At 37.5% G+C, this 14,731-nt stretch overlaps 1 protein-coding gene across 1 annotated transcript in view; it reads left to right on the forward strand.

Annotated features, from left to right (window-relative positions):
* The window catches only part of MARK1 (microtubule affinity regulating kinase 1), a 67,767-nt gene that overhangs the window by 11,963 nt on the left and 41,073 nt on the right, over positions 1–14,731 (forward strand). Inside the window, exons 4-6 of the mRNA XM_077759821.1 lie at positions 7,235–7,283; positions 8,291–8,356; positions 12,116–12,186. Of these exons, the coding sequence (XP_077615947.1) occupies positions 7,235–7,283; positions 8,291–8,356; positions 12,116–12,186 (186 nt within the window). The remainder of the gene's footprint in view (positions 1–7,234; positions 7,284–8,290; positions 8,357–12,115; positions 12,187–14,731) is intronic.

Genomic DNA, 14,731 nt, shown 5'->3' on the forward strand with positions numbered 1-14,731 from the left:
CCTCTCCCTCCCTCTCTCTCCCTCTCTCTCTCTCCCTCTCTCTCCCTCTCCCTCTCTCCCTCTCTCTCCCTGCTGCCTTTGACTCAGGCTTCTGAGACAGAGACTCAGACGTTAATTAGTCCCGTCTCCTTCCTGTGTGCAGCCAGCTGGAGTATTGCAGCTTAGGGAAGGGCGTGAGGGGAGTCATGAGAGGAAGAGCCATCTGAGACCTTTGCTAAAGCCATGTGCTACTGTGCAGTTGTCCCAGCTCTCTGGATTTGGAGTGTTAATGACCCAAATCTAGCTGACAGTTGAAGTGTTTCTTTGGGAGGAAGGGTGATGGGTGGATCAGGCCACCGGCATTTCATTATCCTTCGTCAGGACACCCCTTAAAACACACCGATTGCTTCTTCCAACAGCAGCCGCTCTTCGTCTTTCCACAGGTGCCTGTCATTTTTAGCCTACACACACCCAGCCCACGCAGACACCCATGCTCCTGCTTATTACAGATTTTTCCTCACTTCTTGTCAATGATTACTGACGGAGAGGAAACTAAGGATAGAACAGTGTATTTAAGACATCTTTGAGATACAGGAGCCCAATGACTGTGTCTTAACTTTTTAACTGAAATAAGAAATTACCTTCTGATGAGAACTCTGGCCCTTCCTATAACTGTTTCTCTTGCTTCATCGCCAGATGGTAGTAGAGTGATACTTCTATTCAGGTGCATTTTCATTAGGTGCCCCAATTTTCACAAGATAATTTTAATCCCCTCCCCAGCTCATCTCAGTTCTTGGTAGGACAGAGTGGCTAAATTCTAGGTTCCCATCAGGGACTGCGTTCATGAATTCAGTGCCACTCAAAACCCAGCTTATGAAACAGACTAACCAACCAACCCCAGTACCTGTGGAGAAATGCTTGAAGGACGTACAGCTGCTCCATTCCTTTAGGTTCCTTACTGTCAAACTTGGAGGTGCCAGGAGACACCAGTATGTTTTCATTAGTTATATGCTATGTCTCAACCAGTTTGCTTCCAACAGTAAACTACCAAACTTGCCAGTAAATACCATTAAAAATTAATGAGAATAACTTCAAGATTACCCATGTGACAATATTGTCTACACACTTGAAGTCTGACGTGCTTCCTTACGGCAGAAGAGAAGGAAGAGGAGCTGGAATTAGAGCTTGTGTGGCATGATCACGCTGCACGCCCTAGGCCACCTTCTGGAAAGTATCCAGGCCAGGGAGAAAGTAAGGTGGAAACCATCTTCCGCATGCAAGAAGGAGCTATTAATTGAAAAAGTTTGTTGGGGCGCCTGGATGGCTCAGTCGGTTAAGCGTCCGACTTTGGCTCAGGTCATGATCTCACGGTTTGTGGGTTCTGACCCCGCATCGGGCTCTGTGCTGACAGCTCAGAGCCTGGAGCCTGCTTCGGATTCTGCGTCTCCCTTTCTCTCTGCCTCTGCCCGGCTTGTGCTCTTTCTCTCTCTTAAAAATAAAAATATTTTTTAAAATTAAAAAAAAAGAAAAAGTATGTAAAAGGGAGGAATTATTAAAACTTAAGGGATATTTAACATTTAAATTGAACACATCAATGAACACCATTGAACAATCTTTTCATTTAAGGCCAAAGTTTCTCCCCCTGCCCCCTTCTTAGTTTGGGCCTGTTGATTGACATTTAGCTTTATTTGTCTTGCACACATCTCACCCCTAAGCTCACATTTGCTGCTATTTGCAGCTTTATTTTATTTTTTTAATTAATGAGGGAAAATTTAAAGATACCCAGGAACGATCCGAGAGCAGACCCCTAGATTTCATTTTAATCTTTGACATTTATTCTGCCCACACTTAAGTGGGCAGCAATTTCTTTAGCAGCTTTTATCAAGAATTTTTTTTGTGTTTTTGGTTTTTAGTGGGTTTTTTTTGTTTGTTAGGCAGCAAACTTGAATTCATTGGTTTCTGTAACATTTAATTGTATTGAACAGACTTTAAGGCAACTCCCTGTGATCCTCACTTCTGGTGTTCACACCTTTGTTCATCCCTTCCCCTTGAATGTGGGCAGGACCAATGACTTATTTCTAACCAACAGAATATAGAAAAGGTGATGGGATTTCACGCTCGTGATTATATTGTGTTCTGTAGGACTGCCTTGTTAGCCAGCTTGCCTTACAGATTATCCGTGCTGGCTTGAATATAGCAAGCAGCCATGTTGGAGAAGCCTAACTTGGCAAGGACATGTGAACAGTCTCCAAGAGGTAAGGGTGGCCTCCACTCCAGAGCCAGCAAGAAGCCAGCACCCTCGGTCCTACCGCTGCGGCCTGGATTAGCTTGGAAATGGATTCTTCCCCGGTCAGGCCCCTAGAGGAGAGCACAGCACCTCGGTGGGAGCCAGGGGACGAATGACTCCCTGCTGATGCACAGAACCTGTGAGGTGATAAATGTGTTGTTACAAGTTGCTCGGATGTGGTCATTTCTTATTCAGCAGTACAGAACGAGTATATTAGTTAAATTGCCTATTTGCAGTAACACACGTACCCGACAGATATGCTTGGGACGTAGATCGCCTCTGGTAGGCATGCTGTTCCACGTGGGCAGCACCGGGGCGCGGGGCGCACCGTGGCCTGTGAGCGGGGAGGGTGTTCGGTGGTACGCGTTAGGTTTGCAGGGGTGGGGCCAGCTGCAGGCTTCTGCCCTGCAGAGCTGGTGGCTGCGGCCTTACGGCCAGATCCAACAGGTTACAAAGGAAGTCTTCATAAGAAAGCAGGACTAGACGAACACAGCCAATTTATTTACACGTAAGTATAGAACAAGATTGGCATTGGGCACCTTTCTGTTACAGAGACACAAGAAAAGGAAAGAATGCAAATGAAACACCATTGCTGTTCTTATTGATACTCTCACATGTAAATTTTATCTACTCGTGTGGGAATTTTAGATGCTAAGGTGCTGTAGTGAGGGAAAAAAAGGTTAAAACCAGAAGTATACATTTTCTGAAACTCTAACCCACAGAGTCCTGCCCCTGCCATCAGCCCAGCGAGTCCCTGGGCAAAGGTGACCTGATTCTGGGCCCCCTTACTTCCTCTTTGGGGTCCCAGGGAAGTGAAAGTCTTGTTCAGAGGAGGGGGGCCGTCAGGTAAGCAGACAGAGGAGGCCTGGATGGTACCAGCAGCTAAGGTGAGAGCACAGGGGATCTCACGGGGCCCCTCCCCTACCGGCACGCCTCGCAAGTCTGGGCAGGGGCCGCATCCCCTCGGTCCTGCCTCTGGATGGATTCTGGTACCCCCTGGACGTGCTTCCCTCTGCTGACCTGCGCACCCCACTTAGACCAACCACTCAGACCAGCAACCTCCCTGACACCCCTAAGAAAGAAGTGAGGCTCTGGGACCTCTGGCGCCCTCTGCCCAGGGCCTCCAGCGCTGCTCATGATGTTTGATGAACGATCCACGTTCACCACTATCACCAGACACCACAGGCGTCTGGTATTGTTGGAGATTGGGACAGGCTCAAAAATTGGCTTGAAAAGACTCAGGAAAACAACCAGTTAAGAAGTGGTCAAATGATCTGAACAGATAGATCATCAGAGAAAACCTATAAATGGCAAATAAGCATATGGAAAGATGACCAACGCCATCTGTTATTAGGAATTGCAAATTAAAACAACAGTGAGATACCACTACACACCTATTAGAATGTGAAAATCCAAAACACTAACAGCACCAAACACTGCTAAGGACGTAGAGCAACAAGAACTCTCACTGCTGGTGGGAATACAAAATGGTATGGCCACTTCGGAAGACAGTTTGGTGGTTTCTTATAGAACTACACGTACCTACCATAAAATCCACCCGTTCATCCTCCTTGGCATTTACCCAGATGAGTTGAAAACTTATGTCCACCCAAAAACCTACACACAGTTTATGGCAGCTTTATTCATAATTGTCAAAACTTGGATGCAATTGAGAGGTAGGTTAATGGATAAACTGGTAATCCATACAGTGAAATATCATTCAGTGCTATAAATACTCTGTTAAGTCATGGGAAGACATGGAGGAAACTTGAATGTATATAACTAAGTGGAAGAAGTCAATCTGAAAAGGCCACGTATTCCATAATTCTAGCTACATGATCTTCTCAAGAGGTAAAACTATGGAAAATATAAAAACGATTAGTGGTCACCAGGGATTTATTGGGGGGGGGGTGAGGATGAACAGGTTGAGCCTGGAGGATATTTAGGGCAGTGAAACTATTGTGTGTGATGCTGTAATGTCGGATACATGTCATTTTACATTTGTTGAAGCCCCTAGAAACCCCAAGACTGAACCCAAATGTAAACTATGGACCTTTGGTTAGCATGTCAAGAATATTCATTATCGCCCTGATTGCAATAGTGAAAATATATAAATAAGTAGAACAGCATATAAACTGTGGCTTCTGCATGTAATGTAATGGAAAACGGCAATTAAAGTAAATGGACCAGGTCTATACATAACAGGGATAGGACAAAGACACATAATGTTGAAGAAAAAATAAGTTTAGGGAGATATATTCAATGTGACTCCACTTATATAAAATTTGAAACACAAAAAAGTAACATTGCTATTTATATATGCACTATAGAAAATTAATAATAGTTTATAGCTTGTTACATGCCAGTATTAGGGTAGTGGTTGTATCTGGGGTGGGAAGGAAGAAGAAGATATAGATGGTACTCTAGCTATGAGTAGAATGAGTAATGTCTTAATATTTTATTAAAATTTGTAATTAAAAAAATCTCATTAAAATATTGCAGAACATTAACATAAGTTGTTTGACCTTGGTGGTGAATACAGAAATACATGCTAGATTTGTTTCTGTACTTTGTAACAAATTTGAAATATTTCATAATTCAAAAATGAATGAAGAACATTCATTCCAGGCGGAGGGGGAAGAGTTTGTGCAAAGGCCCTGAGTAGTGAGGGATTTTAGCAAGTTCTGCTGAGAAAGGCTGGTTGCCTTAAGTGAAGCCCATCTAGGAGACCTCCATCTGGGTGTCATCTAGTGTCATGAGATAAGCCTGGCAGGGTAGGCACGATCCTGATTTTCAAGGCCTGGTAGCTCATGTTGAAGATTATGGGCCTGGTCCTAATGGCACTGGGAAATCACCAGCGGATCTCAAGTAGTGGAGGGCTGCACAGGTAGTGGGTTGGAGGATGGAGGAGAGAAAGGATGCAGGGTGGATGTGTAGAGACCGGTGGGGTCCCGTGTGACAGTGTTGTCTGTAGAAGCTGCCAGTTGGGAGATGAATTTGGGAGGTTGAGTCAATAGGTCTTGGTGATAGACCTGATGTGCAGACTTTGGGGAGACATGTAGTTAAGGATGACTCCAGAGTTTCTGTAATTATGGAGGAGAGCTAGGACGAGATTTTTGTGGTAGATAAGCCTTAAGTAGGTTTTTCCTTGGTGTGAAATTTTTTGATACGTATCAACACGTTATATTCTGTTTTTAACTTATGTTAAAATATACGTAAGATTTACCATTTTAATTATTTTTTAAACGTGCAGTTCAGTGGTGTCAAGTACATTCATATTATTGTGCACACATCTCTACCGTCCATCTCCAGAACTTTTTTCATCTCCCTAACTGAAAACTCTATACCCATTAAACAGTGAAACTCTTTGCCTCCGTCACTTCAGGCCTGGGCTACCTTCTGTGTCTGTTATTTTCACCTTATTCTACATACATAATATACACGTGGAATCATATGGTATTTCTCCTTCTGCATCATGTTTATTGCATGTAGCATAATGTACTCAAGGTTTTGTTCTGTTTTTTTTTTTTTTTAATCTTACAGTGTATGTCAGAATGTCCTTCCTTTTTTAAGACTGAATATTATCCCAGGCACCTGTGTGGTTCAGTCCGTTGATAATCAGACTCTTGGTTTTAGTTCAGGCTGTGATCTCGTGGTTTGTGGAATCAAGCCCTGCATCAGGCTCTGTGCTGACAGCGCAGAGGCTGCTTGGGATATTCTCTCTCTCTCTCTCTCTCTCTCTCTCTCTCTCTCTCTCCCCCCCTCTCCCCCACCCCCACTCACACATACTCTCTCTCAAAATAAAATTTAAAAATATTTTTAATTAAAGACAGTATTATTCCACTGGATGTACATACCACATTTTGTTCATCCGTTTATTCACCAGTCAAAACTTGAGCTGCTTTTTCCTTTTAGCTGTTGTGAACACAGGTGTACAACATGCCTGTTTGAGTCCCTGCTTTCAGTTCTTTGAGGTATATACACTTTAACCACATCCTTGTCGAGACTTGTTGTTTTCTGGGGTTTTTTTTTTTCCTGTTGTTTTTTATTTAATAGTAGTCATCCTGAGTCTGGAGGGTTATCTCATATTGAGGTTTTGATTTGCGTTTCCCTATTAATTAATGATACTGAGCATCTTTTCACATTCTTTCTGGCCATTTGTATATTTTCCTTGGAGAAATGACACCTCTGAAAGCATTAATTTTAGATCATGTGTCATAATATAGACGTTTTTTGAATATCATCAATTGGCTCTTCTGTTTTCTTGAACTGGATGCTTGATTTTGAACGTAACATGTACTTGAAAGGCAGAGAGGAAAAAAAAATTCCAGGTGACACTTTTGAAAAATGGGCCCTGTATTGTGAAATAAAAGGAATGGAATTTTTAACATTTGTGTTTCAGGTGACTTGTTTTCAGTATGTTTTGGTTTTATATAATGTGGTAAATATATTTTTATTGTCCTTTGCTATTATACAAGTCTCCTTAAAAATGCTACTGAAAATAGTCTTGTTTCTTTTTCAAATTTTTCTTCATGTAGGTTTATATCATTTAATCCTTCATAAAGTGCCTGATCAACCAGTAGAGATGACTAAAGCATCAGAACCATCTCCCCCTCCACCCCCAGCCTCCAAGGACTCTTGGTTTTGAGTAATCATGTGAGGGAACATTTAGTTTCATTTCCACAGTACTCTTTTATTGCCAATAACGAAGAGTAGTCAAATAAAAATGTAAGTTTTATTGTATATGTGTATTCACACACATGTACACGTGCAAACAGAGCCATCTGAGTTCATCTCATTATAATTGTCCTGAAAATCAAGTGTCAGCAAAATTAGAGGTGAATTTGAGAAACAAATCTCTTGTTTCTTTCTTAGCTCATTACCAGGATCTTCTAGTTCTTGTAAGAAGATGAATTTCTTCAAGTGAATGGTTTTAACAGAGATATGTCTACCTGTTTTCTTTAACAGTTGTTCCGAGAGGTACGAATAATGAAGATATTAAATCATCCTAACATAGGTATGAAATTTATATGTACAATTAGTGATGAAGTATATTCGTCCATTTGAAGCTATTTGAAAAGGTAGAATTTTATGGAAATTGAAAGCTGCAAATGACTATTTTCTATTACCTTGCTGTCTTGAGCTCTCCACTAAAAATATATATATATGATTTGGAGTTAACATATAAATATTTTTTGTATCTCCTTGCTAAATTGCTCTAAATAGATTGCATGCTTTTGCAGTATTTATAAATGAATTCCAGATAATTTGATAATATGCAGTTGGGTTTGATCATAGGGCAAAATAACTAATTTGAATTTGAACGAAAATAGGGTTGATTTCAATTTTAGTGAATTTATTCCCATAAGTTCTGATTTTCCCCTACATTTACGAATAAATATATTGATTACACATAATATATGAAGTTATTGGATTGTAAGAAGTAAAAAGTAATTCTTCTTTTACTCTGCTCATTTTCTAAATAGTTGTTTCTTTCACATTTAAACATCTTATATTTATTAGAGATATTAATGTGATTATTTGTGGTATATGATTTCAGCTATGTAAGTCTGATAATTTGGTGGTGTTTTAACCAGAAACTTTTATAATAGCACACAGTTATAGAATATTTTTGTTTCTGTACCAAAGATTATTCAACATTTTATAATGCAACATACATATTATTATAATACAGTCTCTTTTTAAGCTTTAGTTAACATTTGTTATTCAGATTTTAAGCTTCTCCTTTTTATTATATTATTCTCATTAGAAAAAGTAATGATTTTTTAACCCCAGAAACTTAACTCTTTTGACCCAATCATTGGTTCCAAATCACTTTGTGTAAGTAGTTTTCTTCCATAGTAGTAACTACCTTTGAGAGAATTTTTCAGTTTAAAATTCTAAGTAATAATTTTTAGGAAATACTCAGATTTCCCACTGGCTTAGGATTACCTTAAATTTTCTTAAAGCATATCCAATATATGCTAACAATTACCGAGTTATATTTCTCATTTCTTTTTTCAGTAAAATTGTTTGAAGTTATTGAAACGGAGAAGACCCTCTATTTAGTCATGGAGTACGCGAGTGGGGGTAAGGATGAGAGGCATGGAAAAGTTATCTTTGATGATAACACCCAAAGGTTCATTGTAACACTTATGCTTTCACTGTTGCTAATGAATGTATAGTTTTATTTAAAATGCCTTTAAGTAGTATATCTTAAGGAAAATTCAGTGTTTGGTTTCAAGACCTATTGACACTACATTTAAAAGTTGGATTTTTGGCTTACATAAAATTGCCTAAAAACATTTTTCAAAGCTCTAAATTTGCATTGTTATGAATGTTTTGTTTCTCTTATCTAGATATTATATTATAATATATCATATTATTGTGATTAGAAACACTTGGCTATAAGGAAATCTCAAATTCACAATGTATGTAATAAAGTTTAGTAAAAGTGTGTTTTAGGCCAGATGGATGTTGGTCACATATGGTAGATCTCTATATACATGGATTTTCAAGATAATCCATAATATATTTCAATTTAAACAAGTGTCAATTTATACATGTTATAAGGTAGAGGCCTGAGTTGACAGAGAAGTAAGATGCATGTGTAGGATATAATGTATACTCTGACTACATAGTGTCACAAATAGGAATGATTTTTAAACACTGGTATATCATAAATCATTTTCATCTTTGGCACTTTCCTACAAATGAGAGATATGACGGTCATAACAGTAAATTTGAGGCATAGGACTTTCTTAGAAACACATTGAAAAATTTTTGAAGCTAAGTCATTTAATAAGTAAAAAAGAATGCTTGAAGGCTTTAAAGAATTGAAAAATTAAGAATTTAAGCAATTAAAAAAGAGGAGAGCAGCAAAATTATGTAAACCCACTGTGGCTAATTAACTTTTTTGCTAATCAGTAGTAAAACTTAGGGTTGAATTTAGTTTTGCGTCCTTTTAACTAATGTATTGATTTTTATGTAAGTAGAATAAAGAGGATTTATTCTAGTCTATTGTACCTAAACTATGTATGTTTATACTGTTTCTTAGATTTCTGAAATTGTGCTATAAATATTACATATATTTTAATAGCTTTTTCAGGTTTTAATGCAAATTGAAAGTTTTAGTAGATTTGGTTTTTTGCAAAGCCTTTTCTCATCCTGGAAGTATTTTAATGTAGTTTTTTTGACTTAATGTGAAAACCTGTGTCATTAAGGTTTATTATTATAGGATTTTTAAAAAATATTAATACAGCCATGTGAATTTGCATAAGATGTAGGTCTGTAATAAAATTAGTGAATGTACAGATACCACATAATGAACTATTTCTCTGTCTATCCTTTAGCTAGATTTTATATAACAATTTGTCAGCGTGGGAACCCTGGGTGTTATTTGTAGTTCACTTAGACTCTCTTTCCCGTTTGGTGATCTAAAGTCTAGAGAAAGAGACTAGGCATGCTTTGACATGAGAAATTACAGACTGCTAAAACTCGGTGGATGCTTCCGTTTTTAGGAAGGTCCTCCACAGGGCTGTGTTAATATTAATATGTATGCCAGTTAACGATTAATGGTAAGTACAGTCAACTCTCTATTGGTGCTAATGAAGGGGAGCAGTGGCTGGAGTAATGGAGAGCAAAGGGGTCATCACTGCTCTCCTTGAGTAGCATAGGGAGGAGGGGCCGTGGGGTACAGCGTACAGAGGTGGATACCGGAGTTCAGCCCAAACCAGGTGCGCTCTCATTCAGTTCTGATTTCTAGCAATAGGTTTTCTTTGAGTCTTGCCCATTAGTGATCCTCTGACAAAAACATCATGGTTCTGTGATGGTAAATCTAGAATCATCTTCTTGCCTTTTTACTCTATAAGTGGCAAGGTAATATTTATAATCAACACTTAATATTTTTCCTCTGAAATTTCTAGGTATTTTAGGATTGAATCTGACATTAATTTGAGTCAGACGGCTGCTTCTTTGTCAGGAGTATTTAGATCAGCTGATTCTGGTTCACTAATTGGAGTAAAAGATGTTTGGTAATTAAGTAGGCAGGGAACTCCTTTATGATTTGGAACTACATTGAATCCAATAGAACCTATTAGAAGTATGTGTCGGGGCTGTTCTGGAATGGTGTGTTTTCTTCTTTCGTTCATGCAAACATTATTTATTAAATGTTTACGATGTACCACATGTTATTCTAGGTGCTGGGAACACATGGGTGAGCAAAGACAAAGTCCCTGCCCTCAAGAAAATTACATTCTTTTGGGGAAGCAAGTCATGAACAAGCAGTATATAATAAGTGAAGGACTAAGTCTTCTAAACATCTAGGCTGTGGATGTTCTAGGCAGAAGTTAAGAGCAGTCCAGATTTTTGAATTCTTGCATATGTCTTTCCCAGACTAAACTCCTGTGTTTAGAATTAACCACTGTGGTGGTCCTATTGGAGCATCCACTCTTCTGTTTTCATCATCCCGTTCAGTCATTTAAGTACGCCTGATACCGTGTGTTGTCTGACATTGTAGATGTGTTAGTTTCATCTGACATACGTCATTACATATTTGGTTCTTAATGTTTTATTTACATCTGAGGATTGATATTGCATATATATATAATTTTCTGTATACTGAGATACAAATATGTAATTTATTGAGTGCTTACTATATGCCAGTTACTGTGCTAAGCACATACATTATTTCATTTAATCCTTTTGTAACAGCCATGTGAGATAGGCATTAAACAGAAACGGGGTCTTAATAAAGTTGAGAAGTCTTCCTTATATGTCTCCCAATAGCTACTTAGGGCTAACCCGGGATTCATAACAAAATTGGTATGATTCTAGAGTTTTTAACCACTTAGCTATATTTATAAGAACTCCATTAGCCATTTTATGAGTTATAAATATACATGTACATATGGTATCAATTAAGGACATTAAAAATAAATTTCTCCCTTATATGGAGATATTTTATTTTTAATGTTGTAACTAAATAGTAATTAAATTTTTTTTACTAGTATTGACCAGAGAAAAATGAAAACAAAAACAAAAACAAAAACCTTACACACATGTAAGGTAATCCATGTTAAGTAATGGATCTAATAGGAAATGGATCTAATAGGAAATCCATGTAAAGTCATGGATTTAATAGGAAATGCCCACAGTTTCTAGTTTGAATTACTTCAGCCAGTATGTATTGTCTATCCACCTTGTGTTCTGTCATGGGGATGGGGCGGATATGATCATTGAAGTGCATTTGGAGTAATAGCAGATGCACACTGGATGATTTGAGTCTGCATAAGTAGTTAAGTACCAAAGTAGATGAAATAAGAACAGTGAGACGAGCATAATCAGAGTTTAGGAAGGAAAAGCATGAAATCAATGTGAATGGAACAGTGAGAAGGAATTTGACCAAGACTCCAATACAAGTAGAATGTGAAAGAGAGAGAACCAATGGAACGTGACTTTTGTTACTTTGTTCGACACGTAGCCCCCAAATAAAATGCCAGGGTAAGTTTTGTTTGCTCGTGCTGTGGCTTCCCTTCATTAGAACGCATAATAAAGAGTTGACTGTATTTTTGTGTAACACTTGAAATCAGAAAGCAAGTTTTCTTGGTTATGGTTTTATGACTTATTTTTTAAAACAGTTTTGCTAAATCATAAGCTGCTACAGATACTCAGTTCTATGTGTAATTTTTTCCTTTTTTCTACTCACGTAATAGTTTGTGATTTACGTAAAACTCTTAGAAAATTGTGGGCCAAAACCTTCTCTAAAAACAAGGCAAGAACTTGACATTGCTTACATTGTTAATTGAAAATCTTTGTATATTTTACTGCTGCTTTACCTTTCTGATTCAGGTGAAGTATTTGATTACTTAGTTGCCCATGGAAGAATGAAAGAAAAAGAGGCCCGTGCAAAATTTAGGCAGGTATGGAAAGTAGTTTTTAACTTTGTTTTGCTAATGTTTTTAGTGGAATACAATGGACAGTATAACAAACTGGACTTCAGAGTACATGGTATTTTAAAAAGTGCTCTCTTGTACTTTTTAAAGAATGGGAAACTTGAAAAGAAATTTGTTCTTCCTGAATTTAAATTTAAAACAGTTGCATATGGTTATTTTTAGATGATGCTAAATAGTGAAATGTTTATAGGTAAGACTCAATTCGTTGATAGTTTTGGAAATACAGACTAAACTAAGATAGAAAAGAGATATTTAATCCTTTATCCTAAAATTATTATCAAGTATTGTTAGCTTAATGTATGCAGGATATATGCATAGTGCTTAAAGACATTATTCTCTTTTCTTTTGTCATTAAAGATGTCTTGATATTGGAACTCATATTTTTGTAGATTGACAAACTGTGGTCAATTTTATTTAGTCAAATAGGCAAGAAGCCTTACAAATGTGGGAGAAGAATATGGTAAGATGTTTGTATTTCCAGTTCAAATTGAGCATGACTTTTTATAGAAAATATAAATTAAGAAAAAGTAATTTCAGTTCATCTAGGATTTTTACTTCTAATTTCTAGGAGTAAAGTGATTAAAGTTAGCACACTTTATAAATGATGTTAGAAGTGACAAATTAATGAATTGTAAATTGTTCATAAAATTTATGGAAGTAAAATTGCAGCAGGCAACTTGCTGTGTCCCAGGCTTTCCCTTAGGGCATTTAAAATAGTTCAGTTAAAACCAGCTCAGTACTTCTTCTGCATGGACGCCCATTCTCCAGTTAAAAGTCTGGGGGACACTGAACACTGACACAGGGTCCTCCTGTAAGATATGTTATATGTATGTTAGCATTCAAACAATTTGAAGAAGTTAAAAGTTCTGGAGGAGAGAGAAGAATAAAAACCTTTTTTTAACATAGTGTTCTCTAAACTTACTGTGAAGTGAGTTTATTTTATAAAACTCTGTTATCGCAATCCCACAGAGTCATTACTTTTTGGAACATAAATTGTGAAATGCTTTATATCAAAGATAGGCATAGCCCTTTTATTCAGGACAGATTTCTAGAAACATACATCCTAAAATGTCTGAAATCTAAAGACAGCTGATAATGAGGACGCAACATTGAAGAACTGGACCTGCTATTCAGGGCTCTCTGGCCCTGGGCTGGACGCTCACCTTAAGTTAAGCTCTGGTCATCACTTTATTTATTTTTTAATGTTTCTTTATTTATTTCTGAGAGAGAGAGACAGCATGAGCAGGGGAGGGTCAGAGAGAGAGGGAGACACAGAATCTGAAACAGTCTCCAGGCTCTGAGCTGGCAGCACAGAGCCCGATGCAGGGCTCAAACCCACAAACTGAGATCACGACCTGAGCCGAAGTCAGACGCTTAACCGACTGAGCCACTCAGGCGCCCCTCTGGTGATCACTTTAAAAGCCATTGTTCTCTCAATATCGGCCATGCAGTTGTAGTTAGTAGCCGACCAGCAAGAAAATTACAGTTGACATTAAATGTTTCCACTGGGATCATAATGTATATTTTATAGACTGCTGCTACTCACTCTTGTTCTTTTTAGTCAGCTGACTGTGGCTGTGTCTGTTTACTGAAATCATACTGTGTGGACAAAACTGTGTTGGGAACTGTATGGAATTAGAGAAGGTGACAGTGCCTGCTGTTATAAAGAACTGCCCATCTTTACTGATGGGTCGGAACAGGATAGGAGGCTAGAACGTAGATATTGTCATAAAGATCCACATAATTACTAATGGGCTCATTTTAAAATAGTCTTGAATTATTTTTTGAAATCCATTTCATAGTCTTCATGTTGCTATTTAAAATGTAATATAATAGGAAATATTTTCTTTATAATTATCCATTTATTATAAATATTAAATGTATTTGCTATCCATTTGTCTTCCTTCAGAATTAAAAAGGTAACTCCTATTTTTTAAAACCAGTGATACATGCACACACAATTTTGTAGTCATTTGACAAAAGGTTATATTTTTTAATTGTTGGATTGAAAAATATTTTCAACAATATTTGTTTTTCAGTTTGCTTTTGAGGTACATGTTTTTTTAATAAATTTAGTTAAGACAAGAATTAATAAATGTACATGTATTTTTATTTGCTCTGTATCACGAAATTACTTTCAAAATTTTTAACAGTTTGGGAATGTACTCTATTAGCAAGTATATACATTTATATGTCCTTGACTCTACTGTTAAGATATACCCAGGGACAATTTAAGAGCACTTTAGCAGTCATTGACCACACAGTGCCTCTCTATTCCTGAAGTTTTGAGGGCCTAGGAGAAAATCATAGTATTGATTCAACTCCTCCAATAACAGTAACTTAAAGCTTGGGAATTCCTGACTCAATTGTAAGTTAATTGCAAAGCAACCCAACATTTGCACCTCATGGCAAAACACTGACATGTCTGGTTTTGAGGGTCAGTGCAGGGCTGATTGTAAATCATGTTTTCAAGATCCAAAACAGAACAATCACAAGGAAGTTCCTACATCCC

The sequence above is a fragment of the Crocuta crocuta genome, unplaced genomic scaffold, assembly GCF_008692635.1.
Source record: "Crocuta crocuta isolate KB4526 unplaced genomic scaffold, BGI_CrCroc_1.0 scaffold556, whole genome shotgun sequence".
In the NCBI taxonomy this organism is placed as follows: domain Eukaryota; kingdom Metazoa; phylum Chordata; class Mammalia; order Carnivora; family Hyaenidae; genus Crocuta; species Crocuta crocuta.